A 27,259-nucleotide genomic window follows, 5' to 3' on the forward strand; every position below is an offset into this window, starting at 1 on the left:
GGAATGAGCTAGTTTAATGTCCTAAGTGTGACAAAAAAGAGAAAAGAAAGGAAGGGAACTTTAAAAATATATATATTTTATTTTTTAGACAGGGTCTTGCTCTGTCGCCCAGGCTGGAGTGCAGTGGCATGATCAGGGCTCACTGCAACCTTGACTTCCTGGTTTCAAGTGATTCTCCTGCCTCAGTCCCCTAAGTAGCTGGGACTACAGTCATGTACCAGCATGCCCAGCTAATTTTTTTGAATTTTAGTAGAGATAATGTCTCGCTATGTTACCAAGGCTGGTCTTGAAATCTTGGCTCAAGTGAACCTCCTGCCTCAACCTCTTGAGCAGCTGGGATTACAGATGCACACCACCATGCCTGGCTAATTTTTTATTTTTTTAAATTATTTTTATTTTTTCCCACCACTTGCTGCCTGTTGATAATTTTTTATTAATTTTTTTTTTTTTTTGCACAGACAGGATTTCGTCATGTTGCCCAGGCCAATCTCGAACTCCTGGCCTCAAGTGATCCTCCTGCCTCGGCTTCCCATAGTGCTGGAATTACAGGTGTGAGCCACTGAGCCCAGCCCACTTGCCTTTAAATCATGAATGTGGCAGCCACACATGCACCCATTTGGTGTGGCCATGAGTGATGTATTTTCCGAAATAGCAGAAAACTCCTGGGAAAATTTGAACAACACAAAGGACAGCTTTCCCTCAGTTTATATTGGAGTTGCATTCCTGGAAAATTCAGTGTTTGCTAAATCCATGCAAAAAAAATTTGTGTGTCTGTGTATAGCTCTAGGCCCAGAACACTGCTCATAGATGTCCACCTATGCACGTGGGCAGGACATTTGCCATCAGGCATCACCCAGGATAATCTCTGTGGTGCAGCCGTCCAGCAACCCTCTTCTGCTCACTAAGTGCCACTGTGACAATTGGTGGTACAACCTAAATCACTCCCTGCCCACTGAATTTCTGGAATATTCCCTGGTGTGTCCCATTCCCCACCACTCTATTGGGAACTGCCTGCCTCTAACAAGGCAGTGAGATCCACAAAATGACGTGGGGAAGCCCTGGGAGTGCCAACCCAGCCTGAAGAAGCAGGAGGACCCCAGCTGCCTCCTGAGGGCCGAGCCAAACCCATACAGATGCACTCTCAGCCGGGCACGGTGGCTCACGCCTGTAATCCCAGCACTTTTGTAGGCCAAAGTGGGTGGATCACTTGAGGTCAGGAGTTCGAGACCAGCTTGGGCAATATGGCGAAACCCCGTCTCTACTAAAAATACAAAAATTAGCCAAGTATGGTGGCGCATGCCTGTAATCCCAGCTACTTGGGAGGCTGAGACAGGAGAATTGCTTGAGCCTGGGAGGTGGAGGTTGCAGTGAGCTGAGATCGCATCACTGCACTCCAGCCTGAGCTACAGAGTGAGACTGTGTCTCAAAAAAAAAAAAAGACACACTCTCTCCAACAAACTGAGTGCTCTTTCGGAAGTGATGTCCACTCATGCTGGCAATGCTGAGGGGGGGCTAGGCGGGGCAGCCCTTGGTGGCTCCATCTGCTTGTGGAATTGCCATTTTTCCCTTTCCTTTCTAGGAAGTTCTGTCTTCCTTGATCTTTGGTTCACTTGGTTTCTACTCCCGATGGTCCCATGGGGCTTTTGCCTCCTTATGAACTGGATGGAAAATCTAATTTTTCTTTGGTCCTTGGGACTGGATGACCAGCTTTGACCAGAGAAAAGACACAGCTTTCTTAGAGGGAACAGGAAAGGACCTGAAGAAGGGGTTTTGTTTCTGGGACCCTCCAGTGGCTTTCTCCTCTCCAGTCTCCCAGCACAGCCGTCTCCCTTCTGTTCCACACTGCTGGAGCAATGTGCGATCAGGGACTCACACAGCTGCAGCGTGAGAGGGATCTCAGTGCCCAGGCTGTGGATCCCTCCTGTGATGGGGAGCTCACTGCTTCCCAGCCCAGCCCAGGCTATTGTCACGCAGGCTCAGTCACCCACACCAGCCCCTCACCAGCACCCAGAATCCTCCCTCCCCTCCTACCAGGCTTTCGAACAGGCTTTTCCAATTCCTGCCTCCTTTGGATAAGCAGAAAAATTGGACACCCTTCCTGCAGCTTAGGCTTATGGGAATGACACTTGTTTTATCTACTTGCCAAAATAAAAATTGTACTAGAGAACGTGTTTCTGGAATTTGGATTTGCCTTGTCTTAGGTCAGATTCCTAGAAGCAGAGCCTAAGATGGGTGAATTATTGAGGAAGTTCTCAGGAGAACACAGTGAGGGAGCCTCTTCCTCCCTGTATAGGGCAGGAGAAGAAGCTAAGCAAGGGTGTGGTTTCAGGGGATGATGCGCCTCAGCCTGACCCCACGGGGAGTTCAGGACTATGAGCTGCTCCTTGGACTGTCCCCTCCAGAGGCTGGGCTGTTCTATGCCTGTGTCAGTCACTGGATAGAGGCTGCCCCTGGGGAGAAGGTATGTCATTTCCCAGGCATCTGTGTGCAAGATGGTTTCCATCAGCCAAGGCAATTATCTAAAGGAGGATGCAGATGTGAGCTGTTAGCTGCCAATACTCACAAAAGCTGGGCACAGACATGGCATAAGGGTGAGGCCCCAGCAACCTCTGGTAAATCTCCCAGGGGAAGAGGGCACATGTCCATCCCACCAAGTGAGATGCACTGCTCTCAAACCTGCCTCTGAGCCTCCCCATTCTACTCAGCGTATTCCAGGATGCTCCAAATTCTATGAGGTTCTTCCAACCGCTTCCTCTCTACCTGCAGCGGGGAACAGGTGTGGGGAAGGGTTGGGAGAGCAGAGTTGCAGGCTGAGGTTTTCTCCAGGGAGGGCCCTGAGCCCCAGATGAACCATTCCCCTCACCCCCTACCTGCCCCACCACAGACTGCCTCTTCAAGGTGTGCCCCATGAACCGCTACTCGGCCCAGAAGCAGTACTGGAAGGCCAAGCAGACTAAGCAGGACAAGGAGAAGATCGCTGACGTGGTATTGCTGCAGAAGCTGCAGGTATGTGTGTGTGTGCAGGCGTGCATCTGTGCACATGTACCAGGAACCTGGGTGCACAAGCAGCGGCGCTGCTTGTCGGAGCCAGTAGGGGCTCTGTGGCTGAGCTGAGTGGTTTCTAAAACTCGGATGGGCGTGACGGTTCACACCTGTAATTCCAGCACTTTGGGAGGCTGAGGCAGGAGGATTGCTTGAGGCCAGGAGTTTGAGAGCAGCTTGGGCAACATAGCAAGACCCTATCTCTACGAAAAATTAATAAAAAATAAAAATAAAAAAATAAATTCCAATACGCAAGAGATTGGTGTGAACTGCTGTGAAGGAGGGGATGTGGGGGGAGTAGGATCCCTTCCCAGTGACCCACCAGTCTGTATAACTCTGTTGTGTTAATGAGAAGAAAGTGTCCCTTCCTCCAGGCTGGCACAGCCCTGTGCTAGGGTGCATGGTTCAGAGAGTGGAATGTCGACACCATAGAGCAGTAAACAATCTGTACAGCTGTCCATGGAGTTCCCAGTGGCTCCTGGAGACAGTGGCTCTGGGGAACCCAATTTGGGAGCCCTGGATCTAGTCTTAACCTCTCCCCTTGTTTTATAGAGTTGGAGCCTGGGGCCCTTAGATAGGACTGGTCTGTCCATGATCATCCTGTGAGTCTGCAGTAGAGCCTAGATGGCCCCCAGGTCTCTGACTCACCCTGGCTTCCTCAGACATGTGGATCGTGCCGTGATTCTGGGATGTGGTGGTCGCTCATGAGCCCCTTGTGGGCAGTGGCTCAGTTCACATCCTGGGCAGATCTCGGGGTCCCAACCCCGTTCCCCAAACCACAAAGAGAGTGGGAGGCTTTGGCCGTGGTCAAGAACTTTGTAGCCTGGGCCCTGGGCCCTGTTGCCCCACCCCTCGTCATACAAACCTTGCTTCCCTCTGTCCCCTTCCTCTAAGCCCCATGCCTAGAGGAGGTGGGTCTAGAATGGGGACATTGGGCTGTGCCTTATAGCTGTGGACTGGGCTGGAGAGAGGGAGCTGCAGGTGGGCTGCCTGAGCTCTGATATTAATACCCCAGCTCTCTTTCTGGGATGGGAGCTGCCACAGGCTTCCTTCCTGCTGCCGGCAGGTAGAGGCTGAGCTGGGGATCTGGCCTCGGGGGAGGGCATTCACCTATGCAGAGCCACATAATCAGAACCACAAGCGGTCACACAGCCACACGCTGTTGCTTTGTGGAAAGTCACATGGTCCATGGCAAGGCTCTCCGGCTACCACCTTCGCCTCGGTCTCAGTAAAGGACTGAGGAGGAGGAAAGGGCAGAGACCACTGCTCTCAGAGAGTGCCACTCTGATGGAGGGGACAGGGCTCCTGCCCTCCAGGAACCCCTAATCTGGTGAGGAGGCAGGGCACCTATCCTTAGGCAGCTTCCAGTCTGACAGGGCACAGAAGAGCCTAAAAAGCTGTCTCTAATGGGATGCAAACCAAATCCTCAAGGCCACCAGCAGTGGATCCATCAGATTGGGATGTGACCACTCAGGGAGGGCTGCCTGGAGGCAGTGGGCTGAATGCCCACAGTTTTGGAAGGGAAGGTTGCAGAGGAGTGGGGGTGGTGGCGGGTGCCAGGAAATGGCACCAAGCAGCCCCTGCCAGCGTTTGGACTGGGACAGGGGTCCCATGTCTGGGGCATCGGGAGTCTGGTGAGGTGGGGGTGGGTGGTAAGACACACACAGCTTTAGGTTCCTGGGGGTGTAAGGGGATTGCGGGGGATGCTCAAGGTCCTGCTGGCATGCCCTCTCCAGGGGAGGTGGCTGGGGAGGGTTAGGGATTTGGCTCCCTGGGCTGTGTGTGCTGTGAGGCCTCAGGCTGCCTTCTGCACTCAGAGTGCAGCACTCTGGGTGCAGCACCAAGAGCTGGGGCAGGGGGTCCAAGGGATCCTGGAGTCCAAGGTGACTGTGTGCGTGTGTGTTTGTGTGCATGTGTGCGTGCATGTGTGGGGCTGGGGTATGTCTCCCTCTAGGAGCAGCTTCTGAGCCCACCCTTCACTTCTGTGTGTGTCTGCCCAGCACGCGGCGCAGATGGAGCAGAAGCAAAACGACACGGAGAACAAGAAGGTGCACGGGGATGTCGTGAAGTATGGCAGTGTGATCCAGGTGAGGCTGGCCTGCCTCTCTCCCACCTGCCCCTCTCCCTGCCTAAGAGGCTGGGCTGGTGTCTGGTGAGGGCTGCCGGCAGGCATTGCCCTCTGTGCATGTGTGTCCCTGGGTGAATGAGTGGCCCTGGGGCCACCTGTGTGGCTGTGCGTCTGACTGTGTGTGTGTCTGTTGCTGTGTGGCCTGAGTAGCTGTGCCATGGGTGTGTTTATAGCATGGTGGCCATCAGCATGGAGTCTGGAGCCACGTTGTCTGGATTCAAATCTTGGCTCTGCCACTCCTAATGGTATAACTTGGGCAAGTTACTTAACGTCCCCTGGTGCCTCGGTTTCCCCATCTGTGAAATCAGGCAGTAATAGTACTTCCCTCTTGGATCGTTGTAGGTTACTTGAGCTAATCTATGTAAAGTATTTAGAACAGCTTCTTTCTTGTGATCACCAGGGTGTCCATGGGGGTGTGCCTGTTGTGTGCATGTTTGTGTGTGATTGTGGTTGTGGCTGTGGGTGTCAGCCTGTATGTTTGTGACAGGTGTCTGACACTATGTGTGCAGCCAGAATGTGACCAAGGGTCTAGGGGATCCCCCCATATCCCCTCCCTAATGGGCCGACTCCTGGGGCCCGGTGACCTTCCCGCACCCGACCTGACCCCCAGCTCCTGCACATGAAGAGCAACAAGTACCTGACAGTGAACAAGCGGCTTCCGGCCTTGCTGGAGAAGAACGCCATGCGGGTGACTCTGGATGCCACAGGCAACGAGGGTTCCTGGCTCTTCATCCAACCCTTTTGGAAGCTGCGGAGCAACGGGGACAACGTGAGGGCAGGGCCGGGGTTGGAGGGGCCTGGTGGAACTCCGGAGGGGCTTCTGTAGGGTCTTCGGTGTGGGGACTGGATAAGGTCATGCCCATTTCTTAGAAGGGCAGACTGAGACCAGAGGGAGGCCTGGAGGCGTGGCGACAAGAGGGCCCTGCCCTTCCCACCTAACCTGTCCCGCCTGTCTGCTCAGGTGGTCGTGGGGGACAAGGTGATCCTGAATCCTGTCAATGCCGGGCAGCCTCTGCATGCCAGCAATTATGAGCTCAGCGACAACGCCGGCTGCAAGGAGGTGAGGGGGTGGGGGGTCAGCCATGCAGTGCAGGGACGTCCACACACCCCTGGTGGTATAGACACCCCGCTTCCCACCATGGTCTCTGCCTCCAGCCCCATCTGGCCTGCCGGGCAAGCTGGGCCTCACGGCTTCTGCATCCATTTCCCAACGCTGCCCTCATTCTCCACCCCACAGGCTGGTGGCCCCAAGGTGGCTGGGCTGGGGTCTGGGGACCCTGGCTAGGAGAAGACACCCTGTCCTTGTGCTGTAATGGTGGCTGGGCTGCTTCTTCCCTTCAGCCCCGCTCTGGGCCCTCAGTGGCTGGGTCCACCTGGCATCAATGGTCTCGTCACCCTTCCGCAGGTCAACTCTGTGAACTGCAATACCAGCTGGAAGATCAACCTGTTTATGCAGTTTCGGGACCACCTGGAGGAGGTGTTGAAAGGGGTAAGGACTGGGAACCCCGTGTCCTGCCCAGCTGGCTACCTAGTCCTCCCCACCAGGGCCCTCTTCCTGCCTTCTCCACCCGCCAGGCCTCAGGCCCTTACCCTCTCCCCAGCTTTGCACCCCCCAGCCTCCCTCCACCTCCACAGGGCCCCACCCACATGGCCCTACCAGGGCTGCCGCTTCTCTCGTCTCTGGCCACAGCCTGCTTCTCCATCCTCCCTGGATCCTGCCTGGTCTTTGTTTTCTCTCTTGTTTAAGGGGGTGTCAGTGGACTGGCGGTCTCCATCCCCCCCTGCCACCCAGAGCCTTTGAGCACCTTCCTCTCCCCGACTCCTGCTGCCGGGATCCACGCCAGGCCCCCGCCCCTTGCCCTGTGCCCTCATTGGCAAGGGAGTGAGGCTGCCCTGTCTGCTGAGTTAGGGGTCACGGCCTGTCTCCTTCCTGGTCCCAGACATGCTGGTGTGGGCTCTGGGAGAGAAGGGGGCCTGGGAAATACTTCAGTGAAGACTTCAGGAGGATCCAGGACTGAGGGCAGAGGGAGCTGTCTGGGGCCACCGGAGAGACCATTCAAGAAACCCTGAACACCAGATGTGGGCGAGAGAGGAGAGTTCAGATGTCTCTTGGGTGGGGCTGCAGGGGATGGTCTTGAGGGAGGGCAGATTTGTAGAGTGTGAGGCTCTCCAGCTAGGGGAGCAGGCAGGAACATCAGCTGTGAAACCTGTTAGAGGGACAGGAGAGCAGTCACCTAAGGAGGCTTAGGTGCTCCTCCCTGCTCGGAAGCCTGCAATGGCTCCCTTTGCCCTCCTCCCCCCGCTGAGCTGCTCTGTTAGACTCTCCTGCCCTGCTCAGGCTGCCTCAGTCCCCCACCCTCCTCATCCTTCTTACCTCCTGGGCTGCTTCCTGTCCACCCATGCCCTGCCCCAATGCCTTCTCCCTCCCTCCCTCCCTTAAGTCTGCACAGCATCCACACATTAATCAAGGTCCAGCCATGCACTACCCTTCCTGGAAGCCTTCCCTAATGTTCCAGCCCCGAATCTGTGCAGCACCTAGGAAATGAAGCATCTTGGCCGGATGGTGGCTCACGCCTGTAATCCCAGCACTTTGGGAGGCTGAGGCGGGTGGATCACTTGAGATCAGGAGCTCAAGACCAGCCTGGCCAACATGGAGAAAGCCCTTCTCTACTAAAAATACAAAAATTAGCCGGGCGTGGCGGTGGGCACCTGTAGTCCCAGCTACTCAGGAGGCTGAGGCAGGAGAATCGCTTGAGCCTGGGAGGTGGAGGTTGCAGTGAGCCAAGATTGCACCACACTGCACTCCAGCCTGGGCGACAGAGCGAGACTCCATCTCAAAAAAACAAACAAGCAAACAAACAAACAAATAAATAAAATGAAGCATCACCTGGGCCTCACTCTGTGGTCTACATAGAATTATTTCTGGGGAATCCGTCATGGCTCCGTGGTTCCAAGGCAGCTCAGAAGCAAGGCTTTCTGATGCTAAGTCCACTGCTTTTTTGCCCCTGCCCTGCGCTGCTGGGGCACAGAAGTCACTAGGTTCTGCCATAGTAACTGACCCAATCTTTATATCATCATTCATTCATGCATTCTTGCATTCACTGCTGCATTCACTCTGCAGGTATTCACTGAATGCTTTGTGTCTAGTGTGTGTTCAGTGGAGGGAAGACAGAAAGTGCCATTAGTGATGATAGCAAGAGTGGCAGCCATGCATTTGCCTGCTGGGCAGCAGGCTCTCAGCGGGAGGAAGGTGATGGAATGATGAAGGTGTAGGCCCTGGAACTGGGCCACAGATTCATGTCCCATTTGCCATTAGTTGCATGACCCTCGGCAGGATACTTACCTTCTCTATGCCTGAGTTTTTCCACCCATAAAATGGGGCTAATGATGTATTTACTCAGAGGGTTGGTGTGAGGATCAGGTGAGAAAGCTTACAAGTGCTCGCACAGTGGCTGGCACGCGGTAAGCGTGCAGTGTGACTTCATTACGCGTATTATAATCCTCACAATTTCTGCAAGGAGGTCATAGTATTCCCGTTTTACAGAAGAGGCAACTGAGGCTCAGATATGTTAAGGAACTTATCTGAGGTCACACAGCTTTTAAGAGCAGAGACAGAGGCCGGGCACAGTGGCTAACGGCTGTTATCCTAGCACTTTGGGAGGCTGAGGCAGGTGAATTGCCTGAGCTCAGGAGTTTGAGGCCAGCCTGGGCAACATGGTGAAACCCTGTCACTACTAAAAATAAAAAAATTAGCCAGGCGTGGTGGCACGCACCTGTGGTCCCAGCTACACAGGAGGCAGAGGCATGAGAATCGCTTGAACCCAGGAGGCGAAGGTTGCAGTGAGCCGAGATTGTGCCATGCACTCCAGCCTGGGCGACAGAGTGAGACTGTCTCTGAAAAAAAAAAAAAGAGAGACAGGATCCAAACATGGTGTCTGTGTCCAAAGCCATGGAGATGCCCTCCATGCTGCCCCCATCCAACGGGAGCAAAAGAAATGGGCACGACCTACCAATATTTAGGCAGAAAGGGCCCTGAGAGAGGGGCAGCCATGGCCCCGGGGACATTGAGGGGGTGAGGTCCCCCTTCTTCATGGAAGGGGTGACTGGAGATGGGCTGTTAGAGGTTAGGTGGGGTGTCTAGAGGTACAGATAGGGAGGCAGTCCAGGGTGGGTTTGAACATGGGAAGGCCTGGGAGAGCTCTGGATTTGGGGTCTGGGATGCGGGCTTAGGGCAGAGAGCCTGGGCTTTGGCTGTTCTCTAGGGGGCTCAGCTTGCATCCCCCTCTCTGTGTGCCGGCTCTGGAAGAGGGGCCCTGCTAGCAGCCACCCCTGTCTGAGGCAGGTGGGGCTGGGCCCTGGGCGGGTCCTTGAGCCTGGAGGGGCCGCAGCCATCCTGAGCCACACCTCGCTGCCTGCAGGGAGACGTGGTGCGGCTGTTCCATGCGGAGCAGGAGAAGTTCCTGACGTGTGACGAGTACAAGGGCAAGCTGCAGGTGTTCCTGCGAACCACACTGCGCCAGTCTGCCACCTCGGCCACCAGCTCCAATGCTCTCTGGGAGGTGGAGGTCAGAAGAGCCCTGCTTCTGGCACCCTGGACTCAGCCTCAGATGCCGCCCCTCCCTCTTCCCCAGCATCCTGGAGGGTGGGATGTTGACCCCTACCTCCCTCTGAGTCCCTCCAGAGTCAAAAGGCCAGGGAGGGTCCAGAACCCACCTATCCAGAGATCTCCAGGCCTCCCTGGGGTCTGACTCCCCATGCCTGTCCAGTCTCTCCTTCCTGCCTCACACCTGCGTGCCCCTAGGTGGTCCACCACGACCCCTGCCGTGGAGGAGCTGGGCACTGGAATGGCCTGTACCGCTTCAAGCACCTGGCTACGGGCAACTACCTGGCTGCTGAGGTGAGCGGGAGGCAGAGGGCATCCTGGGGCTCATGTGTGCATGTACATGTGGGTGTGCGGGAGCGTGTGTGCACATATCTGCATATGTGGCACATGTGCCTATGGACCCTGACTTCTCTGCGCTGATGCATTTATCCAATATTATCGAATAAAGGCATGACTGTAAAGAAGTCTAATAAATATCACTGTGCTCCTACTATGTGCCAGGCACTATTCTAGGCACAGGGGATACAGAGTGAGCAAAATTTCCCGTCTGTCTGTAATGCACACACTTGTGTGTGTTGGAGCATTGGTGTGTATGTGTGTATGTTCATTTGTGGTTCTATGGAGAGGGGCCATGAAGGCTTCCCCTGGAATGATATGGGCACCCCTGGGAGGGTGCAGGCTGCCTGCCCAAGCCCAGGGCCCTATGTAGGTGACCATGTTTTGCAGTGGGTCGTGTGGGTATAGTTTGGTGTCCAGTAGCTCCCCCACATCTTGTATCTCTGTCCAGGAGAACCCCAGTTACAAAGGTGATGCCTCGGATCCCAAGGCAGCAGGAATGGTGAGGAGCAAAGCAGGTCTCCAGCGAGACCATGGGCCTGCCTTGGGGGTAGGCGGCGGCAGGGGAGGCCGTGAAACCCTGGGAGGTGGGCTGGAGGGAGACGACCCCTCAGATGGGATCCCAGGTGCTTCGCGGGCTTGAGAGGAGGGAGGGCCTTCTACCTGATTTGGGGTCCTCATCCAGGGGGCCCAGGGCCGTGCAGGCCGCAGGAATGCTGGGGAGAAGATCAAGTACCGCCTGGTGGCTGTGCCTCATGGCAACGACATCGCCTCTCTCTTTGAGCTGGACCCTACCACCTTGCAGAAAACCGACTCTTTCGTGCCCCGGTGGGTATGCGCCATGTGCCTGGGGGTTGACTGGTGGTGCTCAGGGTGGGCCCTCCTGTCTCTGGGACTCTCTGGATCCCCCCACTCCTCCTCCCTCCTGAGGTCCTTTGGCCTCTGGGGTCTCTGCAGTTCCCATCCCTCTGAGGATCCAGCTCTGAGGTCTGTCAGCGGCTGACCAGCATTGCATGCTTGCCTGGTGCCCGGCGCCTGCCCTAGTTGGTCTGGGTGCTCAAGCACAGGCTGCATGGCAGTTTGTCTAGGACACCAGCACAGGGAATCCAAACACTGGATGGGGAGGCCAGACTCTCTGACTTTTGGGGTCCTGCCAACCCTGAGATTCTAGGACGGAACATCAAGAAACTTCTCAAGTGTCAGTCCAGGCTTTGGCGTGTCCTAAGCTGTATGACCTCAGGCCGCTACTCACTCTGCCTCTGTCATTTTAGTGGGAACATCAAGTTTCCCTGTCAACAGGGCTAATGGGAGAGTTAATTGAGTCACTACATAGGCCCACAGTCCCTTCCCTGAAACTCTTGGGGGCAGATGGATTTGGTATTCAGATTGTTTTTCATTTTAGAAAAGTAAACTTGTATTTTGTAATCATAGACATTGAATATTTTTGTGTAATGCATGTGTTTCTATGAAATGTGTGCATCTTGACATTCAATGGGATAAATAGTTAAATAGCCTCATTTGTCCAAATGAATTTTGGTCCCAAGTGTACAAACAAGCTTTGGTTTTGGAAGCGTGGACAAGGCTGCCCGTGTCAGCGCAGTGGTCAGGACGGGGCCTGGGCGCAGGGCTAGCTCTGGCTGTTCTTCTCTGGCTTCAGCCTCCTCATCTGGAGGGGCACCAGTGGCTCCTGTCCCACAGCTGTTGAGAGTGTGGAGTAGGGTGGCAGCTGTGGCAGTGTTGGGGAGGTAGGCCGGCAGGCAGCATGACCCGCTCCATGGTGCACTCCCGGAGTCCTTGCCCTCCCACCTGCCTGCAGGAACTCGTACGTCCGGCTGCGGCACCTCTGCACCAACACGTGGATCCAGAGCACCAATGTGCCCATTGACATCGAGGAGGAGCGGCCCATCCGGCTCATGGTGCGGGTCCCTAGGGGTGGGGGTGGGACTCGGGCCAGGGCCGGAGCTTGTTCCCAGGTGCCCTGCTGACCCCTGTCCCTGCAGCTGGGCACCTGCCCCACCAAGGAGGACAAGGAGGCCTTTGCCATCGTGTCAGTGCCCGTGTCCGAGATCCGAGACCTGGACTTTGCCAATGACGCCAGCTCCATGCTGGCCAGCGCCGTGGAGAAACTAAACGAGGGCTTCATCAGCCAGAATGACCGCAGGTGGGCTGCAGTGGCACAGGGGTTTTCTGAATAATCTTGCCCTCCCAGGGCCTGCATTTCATGAAGAAAGGAGTCATGAAGCAGAAGCCGGGCAAATTGGGGAGAGAGTGGGGGACTGGCCCCTGTGGGGTCCTGGCTGAGCCTGGGACCCCGGAGTTGGGTCCAGGAGTTGGGTGCCTTACGACTCAGGTACTCCCAGAACTAACCCTATGATGGAGCTGGTTACTGTGTTGAGCCTGGTCTCAAGGCCATTTATGATGGGACTGAGGCTCAGAGAAGTTACGAGACTTGCCCGGGGTCACACAGTAAGTGGCGGAGTCAGGATGCAAATGCAGCCCCCTTCACACCAGACTCCCCACCTTGTGCCCTGCACTTCCTTTCCAGGTTGGGATATTCTGAGATTCTGTGTCTCGGGGCCACTTTGGAATCCAGGGTGGGTGGGGCTGGGTGTGTTTGGAGAGCATTTCAGGGGAAAGCTGGGGAGAGGAATTGTAGGCTGAGGATGGGTTTTGTGCTTTGGCGGCTGCTGAGTGAACTCAGGAAAGCCATGTTTTGGGAGGGACTGGCTCCCCATGAGGGGCACCTGCTGGGTGGGCATCTCACATTCGTCATCCCCGGGTCCCCTCACCCAGGTTTGTCATCCAGCTGCTGGAAGACCTGGTGTTCTTTGTCAGCGATGTCCCCAATAATGGGCAGAATGTCCTGGACATCATGGTCACTAAGCCCAACCGGGAACGGCAGAAGCTGATGAGGGAGCAGAACATCCTCAAACAGGTGCGTGTGCACTTATGAGGGGTTGCGGAGGGCCCAGGTGCCCAGGAGAGGGATGCCTTCAACTGCAGGCTCATCCCCCACTTTAACAAAAATCAGTATCTATGGGGCACGACCACATGCCAGGCACTTCCCTAAGTACCCCACGTGTGTTGATGAATTTGATCCTCACTTCCTGGAGGAGGCGCCGTGATTCTTACCCCGTTTTACTGGTGAGGAAGCTGAAACACAGGCCAGAGTCGCTTATCCCAGGGCTCACAGCTAGAAAGCGGCAGCCAGCATTTGAGCTTGGGATGTCGGGTCCATAGCTGTGCTTCAAAAAAAATTTTTTTAATTTTTTTATTATGAGAATCGTCAAATATTGAGAAAGTATTGGAAGAATAGTACAGGGAACAAGGTGCCTCACCATTTTGCTGCCTTGGCTTTACGTAGCTCTATTCACACATCCGTCTTTCTGTCCACACATTGCAAAATAGGCAGCATTTTACACCCAAAAGTTTCTGCAGACATCCCTAACAATAGGGACATTGCCTTTTATAACCATAGTACATGATCACACCTAAGAAAATTACAACAATACCAAGTCCATATCACATTTCTCTAATGTTCCCAGAATGTCTTTGTAAAGCTTGTTTTTTTTTTTAGAAACGAGGATCCAATTAAGGTTTTTTCATTCCATTCTGTTGCTCTGTCACTTTGGTCTCTGTTTCAGAACAATTTTTCACCTCTCCACCCAGCCCCAACCTTTAAAACATTTTTGTAATTATGTAACATTTTACTTTGACAAGGCAGGCCTGTGTCTCATCTCTTAAGCTCTGGCCATAGCGGCCTGGTCTGCCTTTTCTCTTAGCCTTAGACCCTGAGCTGCCGAGACCCTCTGCTCTTCCCCCAGGCCCCAGATCTGAGCTGGGATTAGAATCCACATCAGGGAGGGATAGGCTAGGGTCAGCTTCGGGATTCCAACAAGAAGTAGGGAGAGCTGGGGCTGGAATTGGGGCTGAGGATGGCTGGGCTGGGGTTGTGGTCCAGCTTAGAATCAGCTTGAAGCTGATGTCCGGGCTGGCTTTAGGGCAGAGTCAGTTGGGGCTCAGGGATGAGTCCTGGGTTGACTTAGGGGTGCAGACGGGTGTTGGGGAATCAGTCCTCACCCTCTGTGTTCCCCTAGATCTTTGGCATTCTGAAGGCCCCGTTCCGTGAGAAGGGGAGCGAAGGTCCCCTGGTGCGGCTGGAGGAGCTGTCAGACCAGAAGAACGCCCCCTACCAGCACATGTTCCGCCTGTGCTACCGCGTGCTGCGGCATTCCCAGGAGGACTACCGCAAGAACCAGGTGCGCCGCTGCCCCGCTGGCCCACTCTCTGGCTACGCGTTCCTTCCTCAGCAAGTGATTTCCTCAGGTGCATGTGCTGTGCCAGGCACTGTTTTGGGGCCTGGGGTCCGGTAGGGCACCAGACAGCAGGGCCAGGTTCATGGGAATGGGACCTGGCCCGGTGCTCACAAGGGCCTTGCACTGGGTTAGATGCTCTGCTGCTGAGCAAGGGTCCTGCTCTTTCATTCTGCACTGGGCTCCCAAGTTATGTAGCCAATCCTTCCACACAAACAAGGTCCCTGCCCTCGTGGATTTCGCTCTGGTGGGAAACAGCCCACGAACTAAATAACTATGTAATCTAAGCCACTCTTCTGCTCAGCGATGCTTCCTTTCCTGGACCTCCGCCTTCCTAGGGTATTGGGTCCTTACCTCGGGGTTTGGGGGCAGCGTTCCAGAGCAGAGCTGAGCCCTGTGGCCCGCCTGTGACTCTCTGTGACCCCCAGCCTGTCTGCCCCCCAGGAGCACATCGCCAAGCAGTTTGGGATGATGCAGTCCCAGATTGGCTATGACATCCTGGCCGAGGACACCATCACCGCCCTGCTGCACAACAACCGCAAACTCCTTGAAAAGCACATCACCAAGACTGAGGTGGAGACCTTCGTCAGCCTTGTGCGCAAGAACCGGGAGCCCAGGTGGGTCTGAACCCCCTCCCCCGCTGGTGCCTGCCCCTCCTTCCTTGCCTGGGTAGAAAGTCTGCTGGTTGTGAGAATACTGAACTATTCCTGCACCTGTTGGTAACTGCCACCCCGAATAGCACTGGGTGGCTCAGCACTGGGAGGCCCTAGCCTCCCTAGCCCTTCTCTGGGATCCCCCCAAAATTTGGCCCACTCTAGCAACAATGGGAATGACTCCTTGTACCACTAGAGGCCCCCAAGACCTTCTCCAGGGACAAAGTCAGAACCTGTATTGAACCAGTTGTTAAATATTTTGAATATCACCTCGTTCCTTGCGCCTCCTCACCCTGTCCGCCTGAACCCCCATCTAGCCTTCCCAGACCCCAGGGTGATGCCCTGGGGCTTTCCCTCCTTGGGAAGCTGGGAGTCCATCCCACCCATCTGTAAGCCTTGGGAGGGAGCTAGTTCCAGGGTGGTGGTGCTGCCAGCTGGAGAAGGGGAAGGGTGGGCTCTGTCCTTAGAGGGACCAGCCTCCGAGACCCTCTTCCCACCGCTGGCTGTCACCACCCCAGGTTCCTGGACTACCTCTCTGACCTGTGTGTGTCCAACCACATTGCCATCCCCGTCACCCAAGAGCTCATCTGCAAGTGTGTGCTGGACCCCAAGAACAGTGACATTCTCATCCGGACCGAGTGAGCCCTGTGCCCCCTGCCCGCACTTGGGCTCCATGCTGCTGACCCCCAGCTGTCTTAGAGCTTAGGCCCTGTCTGGGTTCAGGCTGGAACTGGCACCCTTGCTCTCTGCAGCTGTGAACTCTGTGCCTGTTATGTGCCCCACTGTGTGCCTGGCACTGTGGGGGAGTGGGGAAGGGGCACAGAAAAGAATGAGCCACGGACCCTGCCTTTGAGATGCATATGGTCTCTCTGGGTCCCCGTGGTGGCTGGCACTGTGCGGCTGGGTGTGCTCAGGGAGGGGTCCAGGCGTAGCGCCCTGGACCTGGCTCCCTGTGACAGGATGCTGGTGGTCTGCAGACTTCGGCCTGTGAAGGAGATGGCCCAATCCCATGAGTACCTGAGCATCGAGTACTCAGAAGAGGAAGTGTGGCTCACGTGGACTGACAAGAATAACGAGCATCATGAGAAGAGTGTGAGGCAGCTGGCCCAGGAGGCGCGGGCCGGCAACGCCCACGACGAGAATGTGCTCAGCTACTACAGGTGCCCCGCCCCAGCTCCTCCCCTCCCTCTTCCTGTGCCTTTGGGCCTTCTCAGTAGGCCGTCAGTCAATCCCTGCTGAGGAGGAGCTCTGACAGCCTCAGGTGGGGCTCCTGCCTCCTCAGAAGCCGAGTCCCTGCTGTCACTCCCCTGCCACGCAGCCTCATTCCAGGAAGGCTGAGTGAAGAGGACCGTGTGCCCCGAATAGCACTGGGTGGCTCGGCACAGGAACCAGCCTTCAAAGAAACCCAGACTGTTTCCAAACATGTATATTATTAAAATAATCTCACCAAATTAGCTGGCCATGGTGGCGCACACCTGTAGTCCCAGCTACTTGGGAGGCTGAGGCATGGGGATAGCTTGAACCCGGGAGGTGGAAGTTGCAGAGAGCCAAGATCACACTACTGCACTCCAGCCTGGGTTACAGAGAAATACTCTGTCTCAAAAATAATAATAATAATAATAATAATCTCTTTAGATGCCCTTCTTACAATGCTTGCCACATAGCAGGCACTTTTTTAAGCACTTGTCCTGATCCCTCATTTGAGCCACATGACAACCCTTGTTGTAGCTACTATAGTTACTCCTGTTGTAAAGCTGGGGAAACAGTGGCACAGAGAGGTAAAGGAACTTGCCCAAGGTTACACAGCCATCAGTAGTGAGCCAAGGCCCACACCCAGGCTATCTGGCTCCAGAGCCCCCAGGAAGTCATGTCTGTGAGAAGGAAGCAGAGGGCCTGGTATTGCCAGGGCAGCACAGAGCTTCCTACGTTCCTCATTTTTGTATCCCCTCTATCAATGTCGCACCCCTTTCACCACCTACCCACCTCCCCTTCCTCTCTCTCCCGTCTTGCCCTCACCCTCCCTGGCCAAGGCTGGCTCTTCTCACCTCACTGCCCTCCCCTGTCTCCCATCCTTTCTCTCATCTTTCAGACGTCCCTCTTCCCATAAAGACCTGTCCTGGCTGAGCCTTAGCCAGGAGGGGGAGAACTGCAAGTACTCGTTATCACAGACAGGTTTTCCGTTCACCTTTCTAACTCAGAATTGCAGCTGGTGCATCTTTAACATAATCCCTTTGCCACTTTACTGAGTCCTCACCAAGTCCAGTGCCCAGTGCCAGCAGCCTCCTGGCTGCCGTCTGCTGTGTCCTCACCATCCTCCCTGTCCTGCAGGTACCAGCTGAAGCTCTTTGCCCGCATGTGCTTGGACCGCCAGTACTTGGCCATCGATGAGATCTCCCAGCAGCTGGGCGTGGACCTGATTTTCCTGTGCATGGCAGACGAGATGCTGCCCTTTGACCTGCGCGCCTCCTTTTGCCACCTGATGCTGCATGTGCACGTGGACCGTGACCCCCAGGAGCTGGTCACGCCGGTCAAGTTTGCCCGTCTCTGGACTGAGATCCCCACAGCCATAACCATCAAGGAGTGAGAGGGGTGGAGGCAGGGTGGGCGGGGCAGGGGCAGAGGCTGGGGTGGGTGTATCTCAGGGACCTTCATGCCTCATGGCCTCCACCCTCAGCTATGATTCCAACCTCAACGCGTCCCGAGATGACAAGAAGAACAAGTTTGCCAACACCATGGAGTTCGTGGAGGACTATCTCAACAATGTGGTCAGCGAGGCCGTGCCCTTTGCCAACGAGGAGAAGAACAAGCTCACTTTTGAGGTGGCTGGGGGAGTGCCCAGGGGCTGGGGGTCCGTGGGGCTCTGGTTGGCCCCACACTGTCCTCAGTCTGACCCAGGAGCCAGCTGTGGGATCCATGACCCCACTTCCTTCTGTGTCCCCAGCCAGTGCAGGGGGACCGCATAGAAGGCTGGGATTCTCCAAGAGGCAGGCTCCTGTTCCAATGCCTGGGAAAGGGCTGCCTCTACCTGCTCCGCTCTCCCTCCTGGGAACCCCGCCCTCATGACGCCCCTTTCGCCCTAGTTTCCCCAGTCCTGGCCTGCCCTCCACAAAGCCCCGCCCCTGCGCGCCGGCCCCTCCCACCTCACCTCGGCCACGCCCCCTTCGCAGGTGGTCAGCCTGGCGCACAATCTCATCTACTTCGGCTTCTACAGCTTCAGCGAGCTGCTGCGGCTCACTCGCACACTGCTGGGCATCATCGACTGTGTGCAGGGGCCCCCGGCCATGCTGCAGGCCTATGAGGAACCGGGCGGTGAGGCCTTTGCCCGGCTGGGGCCACCCTGGCGGTCCTCAGCCTCCTCCTAGCACAGGAAGTTCCCTCAGATCAACACCTTCCCCAGCCCCTCATTCCCCCCACCCAACCTGGCTCTGCCTCAAGGGGATATCTTGGGCCCAAGCCCCTCCCTCCTCAGCAGGACCAGAGGGGCCCCTGCCCGGACTCCCTGGAGACCCCGGGTCTGTGGGAGTTGCCTTTCAACCCTGCTTGGTCTTGAGGGGAGATAGGGAGGAGCGAGACAGCTCTGTCATCGTGTGTGTGAGGAGCAGGGAGGCACAGCCTGTCTGAGGGTTGAGCGGCAGCCCTGCCCTCCCAGACACTCCCAGGCTGCATAAACTCATCTAAACAAAAGATGCCTAGAGCCTGGCACTGGTTTTCGGGGCTGTCCTCCCCGCAGTGTCCTCTCAGTCCCCAGGCTGTGTAGCTGCTCTCATGGTTTCCTACAGAAAATTCTCAGTCATCTCCCCACACAGCTCACCTTTGCCCTGACACCTCCTTCTTTTCCCAGATTTGCTTAAAGCTCATGTCCTCCAGGAAGCCTTCCTGGGTTAGCCCTGTCCCTTCCTTAGCAAGGCTTTGCCCTGCAGCTGACATAAACAGAATGTGCATCCTCTGCCTCCCTCATCAGACCAGGGACCCCTGCTGTACACCCTCTACAACCTCCTTGGCAACCTCCTCTGCTCCCCGCTCCACAGGCAAGAACGTGCGGCGGTCCATCCAGGGCGTGGGGCACATGATGTCCACCATGGTGCTGAGCCGCAAGCAGTCCGTCTTCAGTGCCCCCAGCATGTCTGCTGGGGCCAGTGCTGCTGAGCCGCTGGACAGAAGCAAGTTTGAGGAGAATGAGGACATTGTGGTGATGGAGACCAAGCTGAAGATCCTGGAAATCCTTCAGGTGCCTGGGCCAGGACCGTGTGGGAGGTGTTGGGTATAGGGGGAGGGTAATGGGGCGGGTACAGGGAGGCTGGGCAGGGCGAACCCCTTCAGATCTCAGTATTTAGTACTGGAAGTCTCCATCATGATTGGCTGTCAGGCCCAGCGGTTCCCACAGTGTGGTTCTTGGGCCAGCCTCACCTGGGAGCTTGTTAGAAGTGCACATTCTCGGTTGGGCGCAGTGACTCACGCCTGTAATCCCAGCGCTTTGGGAGGCCAAGGTGGGAGGACTGCTTGAGCTCAGAGTTCAAGACCTGCCTGGGTGAGACCCCGTCTCTATTAAAAAAATAGTAATAATAATAAATAAATAAAAAGAAAAACAGAAATGCACATTCTCCGGCCCCACCCTAGACCTACTGAGTCAGGAACACTGGAGAGGGGCCCTGTGGGCTGTGTTGTGACAAACCCTCCAGGTAATTCTGATGTGCACTGAAGTCTAATTCAATTCTCCCATTTTACAGAAGGGGAAAGTAAAAGCGGGGAGGGGACTTTCCCAAGGTTACAGGGATTTTGAAGCAGAGCTAGAGATTTAAAAACCTATTTCTTGGCAAGGTGGACGCAGTCATCCCTGTTCTGGTCTCATCTGAGACTCCCCAGCCACACCCTAGGAAGGGGCTCATCCCCGAGGAGGGATGAGGATGCTTGCTTTTGCCTTGCTGTCACCAGAGGGCAGGAAGTGTAGTGCAGTGACCTCCACGGGGGACCTCTGGCGGTCAGAGTGGAGGGAGCCTCTGACTCATTCTGAGGGCTGGGCCTTCCATGTCTGCATCCTGGGGCTTGGCCAAAGGCTCAGTGCCCCACGAGGCTGTGTGACTCACCCATGTCTGCAAGCCCTGCATCCCCACGTCTGCCCCACAGTAGCCTCTCCTCCTCCCTCACAGGCCTCAGTTTCCCCTCCCGTGAGTATCCAGGGTCTGTTTGGCTGAGCAGGATAGGAGGACAAGAGTCAGTTTTTGGACCTGGGGGCGTCATTCTCCTTCCTGTCGGTGTCTAGCCTGGGAAAGAGGGACTGAGTGGGCCGGGCGCAGGGGTGCTCGCTGCCTCATGCTGAGAGGAGGCCCCCGTCCTCCATCACTGGGGCAGGAGCTGGGGAGAGGGCACCCTGGGCCTGGGGAGAGGGGTCTTGTTTCTTTTGCTGTGACATCCTGGAGCATCCCAAATGACTGTGCTGAGGACCCTGCTGCCCCAAGTGCTAGAGCCTATTTGGGGGCCCCCATGAAGTAGGAAGGGCCTTCTGACCTCAGATCAGTCCTCACCCCATCCTCACCTGACCCTTTCCCCATTCTTTCCCCTCTTCTCCAGTTCATCCTCAATGTCCGCCTGGATTACCGCATCTCCTATCTGCTGTCTGTCTTCAAGAAGGAGTTTGTGGAGGTGTTTCCCATGCAGGACAGCGGGGCTGATGGCACAGCCCCTGCCTTCGACTCTACCAGTGAGCCCCTGCCCTGCCTTCAGGCTGAGGCTGTGCGACTCCCCCAGGGATACACAGCAGTGGGGTGGAGCCAGCTCCTCAGCCCTGCTCCTTTTTCTAGTCTGCAAAGGCCTTTTCTTTCCATTGTCTTATTTAATTGCCTCAGAGAGGGGGAAGGGCAGGGATCCTTCCCTTCGTTTTCCAAATCGGGAAACTGAGGCTCACAGAAGGGCAGGGACTTGCTCGAGGTGACAGCCAGTCAGAGGCTGAGCTAGACCAGGACCTTATCTCCTGACTCCCAGCCTGGATCTCTGCCCACTTTGTACTGCCCTCCAGGGCAGGAGGGGGCTGTGGCTCCTCCCCTACTTGGTTCCTTTCCAGAAAGGGGCAGGCAGAGCAGCTGCTGTGTAGCCAGTGCAGGGAAGAGGGTGGTTTGAGTGTCTCCCTGTGCTCCCCTCTTTCCCGGGCTGGGCCTACAACCTGCTTCCATTTGCCCCTCTCCCCACAGCTGCCAACATGAACCTGGATCGCATCGGGGAGCAGGCGGAGGCCATGTTTGGAGTGGGGTGAGTCCAGGGTTGAGCTGCAGGGGTGTGTGGGTTTGGGAGGCTCGACACCCCCTCTTGGGCTGGTCTGGGTTCCTGGGCTGGGGGCTGGCTTTTCCTCTCTGCCATTCCCTCTGCAGACCCTCACCGGGCTTTGTGCTCAGCCCCTCCCCTGCCTCCCCAGTCCCAGAGATCTGGGGGGCCCTTTGGTTCCCAGTCATCCCACCATTATTCCACCCCTACTCAGGGCAGGTGTTCCTCTCTTGTGCAGTGGGCTTGAGTCGGGTAGATGGATAGCTGGAACAACGTCCCCAGTCCCACAGCAGGGAGGAAGTGTGGGGACATGCATCCCATCCACCCGAAGCCCTGAGGGGCTGGAGGCAGAGGCTCACTGGGGGCTCTTAGCATCTTGGGGCCAGGCTTGTGCCTGGGTCTAGCAGGGCTTATGGACTGCTTTTCAGAATGGTGATTGTAAACTCATAAAATAAAGCACATAACAAGACAAAGGGAACCAATGGCTTGGAGCGACAGTTATCAAAATATTGGAGAAAACAAATTAGTAGTGACAGTTATATATGTGCCTCTTTACTAATACGTTAAGTAGCGAGCCGCACTGGTGGGTGTAATTAGTACCATTACCTCAAGGCAACGACAAATATAAACGATATTTTGTGATTTCTCTTAACAACTCTGAGGTGATGTGAACACATCTGTTATATTTATTGGTGACAGACTTACAGGTGCCACAAATATTTCCTCATTGAAGGAAATGCTGTATTTTGGTTAGAGGTTGGGAAAAATAAAGATGTAACATTTTCTCCATCTCTGTTCATGGGCCTAGCTTCTATCCATGAATCCCCCTCATGGTGGCAGTGGGATCTGTGTTAAGAATCCTTGCTTCTGGCTGGGTGTGGTCACTCATGCCTGTAATCCCAGCACTTTGGGAGGCCAAGATGGGCAGATCACTTGAGGTCAGCAGTTCGAGACCAGCCTGGCCAACATGGTGAAACCCTGTCTACTAAAAATACAAAAATTAGCCGGGTGTGTTGGCGCACACCGGTAATCCCAGCTACTCAGGAGGCTGAAGCAGGAGAGTCATTTGAATCCGGGAGGTGGAGGTTGCAGTGAGCCAAGATCATGCCACTGGCTGCATTCCATCCTGGGTGACAGAGCAAGACTCTGTCTCAAAAAAAAAAAAAAAAAAAGAGTCCTTGCTTCAGTTGCTTAATCAAGGGGAGTCCCAAGAGATCCCAGGAGACACAGGTCACTCCAGGGATTCAGGGGAGTGGCTGTTAAACTGCTGAGAAAGTGTCAACATTTTAAACACATTTAGACTGGCCCTGCATCTGCTAATTGGGTGGCGGAGAGTGTGCTTGTGCCAGGGGCCCCTTACCCACCACGGACAGCAGGGAGCGTGCCAGTCTCACCCATGCGCCCTGCACCCTTGTGCCCGCAGGAAGACGAGCAGCATGCTGGAGGTGGACGACGAGGGCGGGCGCATGTTCCTGCGCGTGCTCATCCACCTCACCATGCACGACTATGCGCCGCTGGTCTCGGGTGCCCTGCAGCTGCTCTTCAAGCACTTCAGCCAGCGCCAGGAGGCCATGCACACCTTCAAGCAGGTGACGGGACTACCTGGCCCTGGCCCTGGCCCTGAGCATGAGGCCTGCACCAGGCATGGGGGGACAGTAAATGATGATTAAGGAACTCACAGCTCAGGGGGTAACTTGGGATGCCCATTTGGGGTTTTCAGCCTTGCTGAGCTCCTAGGTGAAGACTGAGTCTCCTGGCCTGGCTCAGTGCCTGCCATTTCTTATGATGTGGATGGCACTTTACATTTTGCAAACTCTATTATATGCACCTATGCTAAATGTTTCGAATCATGCCTAGCATGCAGACAACCCTCACTGACGTGACTGGCATTTGCTATTGTGATGTCACGCAGTCCCGACAGCTCCCTGTGAAATATCAATACCAGTCGGCGTTGGCCTTTAAAAAAATAAGTGCCTGCCACGTAACAGGCACTGAGCACTGGACTTGCATTATCGCATGGCATTCTCACAGCAGCCCTGACGGCGAGGTTACTACTCTCCCTCCCATTCCAGAGCGGGGAGAAATCCAGGCCCAGGGAGCTTTCCTCCATTGCCCACTGACCCAGAGCGAGGATGGTGGCACTCAGATGCAGGCCTGGGTCTTTCAGGGTTCAGGGCTGCCAATATGTTTTGCCCTGCCTGTTTGGGGTCTCAGTGGATAAGTGACAGACCACAGCCACATGTGACACTAGTCAGTGAGTAACCGAAGCCAGGTTATGTGGCAGCTCAGGGCAGGCAGTGCAAGGAGGCCTGTGGCCATCAGTGAAGGCTTCCTGGAGGTGGTGGGCTTATGGCAGAGCCAGAAATATTGAGTGGGAATTGGCTCGGTGAAGAGGGACAGGTGGTGGTAGGTGATGCTAGGAGGGGAACCCTCGAGTAGGGAAGGTGCTGGAGGTCTCTAAGTGGCATGGACCTGGAGCCCATCTCACCAGCCAGGCCCATCCTCCAACTTCAGGTTCAGCTGCTGATCTCAGCGCAGGATGTGGAGAACTACAAGGTGATCAAGTCGGAGTTGGACCGGCTTCGGACCATGGTGGAGAAGTCAGAGCTGTGGGTGGACAAGAAGGGCAGCGGCAAGGGCGAGGAGGTGGAGGCAGGTGCCGCTAAGGACAAGAAGGAAGTAAGTGGAGCTCCAGGGGGCCAGGGCAGGCCTCCCTGTGAGGGCTGGGCCTGGCTGACCTCCATCCTCTCTCTGCTTTCAGCGGCCCACGGATGAAGAGGGCTTTCTGCACCCACCAGGGGAGAAAAGCAGTGAGAACTACCAGATCGTCAAGGGCGTGAGTGGCCAAGGGTCCTCGGGGTAGGGCTCTGCAGCCCCAGTGGTCCTGGGGGCTCCCGCTGGCCCGGCCCCCGTGCCTCTCCCTCTGCTGGCCACTGGCCCTCAGAATAGACATCTTCCAGCCTTTGCTGCACATTAAAAACAGCCCTGCCAAGGTCCAGATGGAATTATTTTAAAGCTGAAGGAATTCCATGAAATTCCATTTCACAGTCATATTGTTCTATTTACTTTTATGGGTGGAATTGGTTTTTTTAGTGCTTCCCTGGCCTGTTGCGAGGGTCTGATTCAGCGCCTATGACCTCCTTCTCCCTCCCTGTCCCGGGTGCCAGCTGGAACTTGGCTGTGGTGGGCCGGGCAGAGGGCAGCCTGAGAAGTAGGGAAGGGGCTCTGGCTCACCCGCCTCCCCTGCAGATCCTGGAAAGGCTGAACAAGATGTGCGGGGTCGGGGAGCAAATGAGGAAGAAGCAGCAACGGCTGCTGAAGAACATGGATGCCCACAAGGTCATGCTGGACCTGCTGCAGATCCCCTACGACAAGGTGGCTCTGACTTCTGACTTCTGACTCCCCAGGGCGGCTTCCCCCTGAACCCCGACCTGACCTGTACGCTAGGCCCTAATGCAGGCAACCTCTCCCAGCCTCGCCTGGCCTCTTACACTGCCCTGTTTGCAGGCACACCTTCACCCTGAACCCTGTCTTAGTATCGGCTTAACCTTTGACCCTCTACCCCTCATCCTAATCCCCTTTGACCTTGATTTAACCCCAGCTTCATGCTGATTCCTGACCTTGACTCCCTTTTCTTCCCCCTCTCCAGCCTAACCCTGATAATCTCAGCTTCATCTCAACCTTTGACCCTCAGCTTCCTTACCTTGACCCATGTTGACCCTAACTGAACCCAACCTCTCCTTGACCCATGACGTCAATGCTGGCCTTGTCCTGACCCCTGGTTTTGATTCCTCATCCTGACATCTTATGCTGACCTGTCCCCAGGCCCACCCTGGCTTCTGACTCCTATCTTAGTCTCATCTCCCCTTTTGTCCTTCAGCCCCTTGCCATGACTGATCTTGATCTCAGTATGTCCCAGGCCTCACCTTGACGCTGACCGTGACCCTGTCACCTTGCCCCAACTCCAGCCTCATCTCGGCCATAGAGCTCCCGCCCCTCACACATTTCCATCCTGACCTGGGGGCCCCACTTTCCCTTTACGCTGGCCTCTTCACGGTCCCAGTCCCAAGCCCGACCCACCCCTGCTCCTGTCAGAGCTCAGCCAGGGCCTCACCTCCCTCCTTGGTGGGCCCAACACCCTCTCCCTGCCTCCTGTGTCCAGGGTGATGCCAAGATGATGGAGATCCTGCGCTACACGCACCAGTTCCTGCAGAAGTTCTGTGCGGGGAACCCCGGCAACCAGGCCCTGCTGCACAAGCACCTGCACCTCTTCCTCACGCCGGGGGTGAGGGCGCAGGGCTGGGAGCACCTGGACGAGGCGGGGGATGGGGGGTTGGGGGCGGGGCCCAGATCTCTTTCTGACAGATGCCCCCCACTGCAGCTCCTGGAGGCAGAGACCATGCAGCACATCTTCCTGAACAACTATCAGCTCTGCTCCGAGATCAGCGAGCCTGTGTTGCAGCACTTCGTGCACCTGCTGGCCACGCACGGGCGCCATGTGCAGTACCTGGACTTCCTGCACACCGTCATCAAGGCCGAGGGCAAGTACGTCAAGAAGTGCCAGGACATGATCATGACTGAGGTGAGGGCGGGGCTGAGGGGTGCTCAGGCATCTTGGGGTGGGGGACCGGAGCGGAGGCTTGGCGGGAAGTCCACAGAGTTAGAGAAGTCAGACGGTGGGTCACAAAAGGAACACTCAGCTGCTGACCATGGAGGGGACGCAGAGGGAGAAGTGAGGCTGCAGATGTGGTAGAACTCAGCCTGTGGGCCTGACAGAACTCAAGCAGGGTCCCAGTAGCATCAGGCACCTAGCAGAACTCAGACAATAGGCCAGAAATAAATCAAGCACCCATTCCTTCACTTGTCACTCGTCATCATTTATTTAAAATCAGGAAGCACCTGCTATGTGCCACGGACTGTATGTGCATGGGGGACATCAGCTGAGTGTCAGCTCCTGGGGGGCATGGGCAGGGACCCCGTCCTTTGTGTGCATCGCCAGGGCCCCAGTGTGTGGCGCATAGTAGGTTCTCAACAGACACCTGTTGAGTGAAGGCACAAAGGATAAAGGGCTGAGTCTAAATCTGGAACAGACGTGGTCCCTGCCCCTGAGCATCTGACAGTGTAGGCGGCAGGGGGAGAAAGGAGCAAACGCTGAAGGGAGACTAGGACATCATAAACAAGACATGATGTGCTGGAACTGCTGTGCAGTGTTAATTATTAATTTCTATTATTATATTACTGCGAATAATGCAGTCGCTGGCACGAGAGGGATGCAGTGTGTGCTCAGTGAGGAGGGTTTAAGTAACTGCTGCGGGAGCACAGAGGAGGGAGGGGGTGAGCAGGGCGGGATTAGCGAGGCTTCCTGGAGGAAGCTGCCTCTGAGATGACCCCTATGGGACTTCTTTCCAGTGGGGAGAAGCGGGGACTTTCTGGGTCCTGGGGTCAATATCTCTGCTGGCAGAGGGCCTGAGACAGCTGGGGAACCCCCAAACCCAGCCTGGGGGGGTTTTCCTGATTTCGGGTAAGGGCTGTGGTCAGAGTCCCAGTTTCTCCCTGGTAAGCAAAGGAGAGGAGAGCCCAGGGCTTGCTGGACCGAGAGAGTGTGACATGTGCCCCCTCCCGCCCGCAGCTGACCAATGCAGGTGACGATGTGGTCGTGTTCTACAATGATAAGGCATCGCTGGCCCACCTGCTGGACATGATGAAGGCCGCCCGCGACGGCGTGGAGGACCACAGCCCCCTCATGTACCACATTTCCCTGGTGGACCTGCTGGCCGCCTGTGCCGAGGGCAAAAACGTCTACACCGAGATCAAGTGCACCTCCCTGCTGCCGCTGGAGGACGTGGTGTCTGTGGTGACGCATGAGGACTGCATCACCGAGGTGGGGATCGGGGGACTGGGCAAGACGGCTGGAGACGGGGCGAAGGGG

General features: G+C 55.9%; 1 protein-coding gene across 2 annotated transcripts in view; it reads left to right on the forward strand.

Annotated features, from left to right (window-relative positions):
- ITPR3 (inositol 1,4,5-trisphosphate receptor type 3) overlaps positions 1–27,259 on the forward strand; it is a 72,420-nt gene that overhangs the window by 28,798 nt on the left and 16,363 nt on the right. For both annotated transcript variants that reach the window (XM_024248061.3, XM_063725211.1), the window contains 29 exons: positions 2,885–3,006; positions 5,043–5,129; positions 5,781–5,939; positions 6,132–6,230; positions 6,576–6,659; positions 9,589–9,735; positions 9,972–10,067; positions 10,561–10,611; positions 10,795–10,937; positions 11,926–12,025; positions 12,110–12,270; positions 12,903–13,044; positions 14,207–14,368; positions 14,867–15,039; positions 15,594–15,713; positions 16,053–16,235; positions 17,404–17,655; positions 17,750–17,894; positions 18,243–18,384; positions 19,104–19,303; positions 20,644–20,773; positions 21,261–21,318; positions 22,754–22,919; positions 23,845–24,009; positions 24,092–24,166; positions 24,580–24,705; positions 25,493–25,615; positions 25,712–25,912; positions 26,960–27,211. In XM_024248061.3, coding sequence (XP_024103829.1) covers positions 2,885–3,006; positions 5,043–5,129; positions 5,781–5,939; positions 6,132–6,230; positions 6,576–6,659; positions 9,589–9,735; positions 9,972–10,067; positions 10,561–10,611; positions 10,795–10,937; positions 11,926–12,025; positions 12,110–12,270; positions 12,903–13,044; positions 14,207–14,368; positions 14,867–15,039; positions 15,594–15,713; positions 16,053–16,235; positions 17,404–17,655; positions 17,750–17,894; positions 18,243–18,384; positions 19,104–19,303; positions 20,644–20,773; positions 21,261–21,318; positions 22,754–22,919; positions 23,845–24,009; positions 24,092–24,166; positions 24,580–24,705; positions 25,493–25,615; positions 25,712–25,912; positions 26,960–27,211 — 4,064 coding nt within the window. The remainder of the gene's footprint in view (positions 1–2,884; positions 3,007–5,042; positions 5,130–5,780; positions 5,940–6,131; positions 6,231–6,575; positions 6,660–9,588; positions 9,736–9,971; positions 10,068–10,560; positions 10,612–10,794; positions 10,938–11,925; positions 12,026–12,109; positions 12,271–12,902; positions 13,045–14,206; positions 14,369–14,866; positions 15,040–15,593; positions 15,714–16,052; positions 16,236–17,403; positions 17,656–17,749; positions 17,895–18,242; positions 18,385–19,103; positions 19,304–20,643; positions 20,774–21,260; positions 21,319–22,753; positions 22,920–23,844; positions 24,010–24,091; positions 24,167–24,579; positions 24,706–25,492; positions 25,616–25,711; positions 25,913–26,959; positions 27,212–27,259) is intronic.

The sequence above is a fragment of the Pongo abelii genome, chromosome 5, assembly GCF_028885655.2.
Source record: "Pongo abelii isolate AG06213 chromosome 5, NHGRI_mPonAbe1-v2.0_pri, whole genome shotgun sequence".
NCBI classification, from domain to species: Eukaryota; Metazoa; Chordata; class Mammalia; order Primates; family Hominidae; genus Pongo; species Pongo abelii.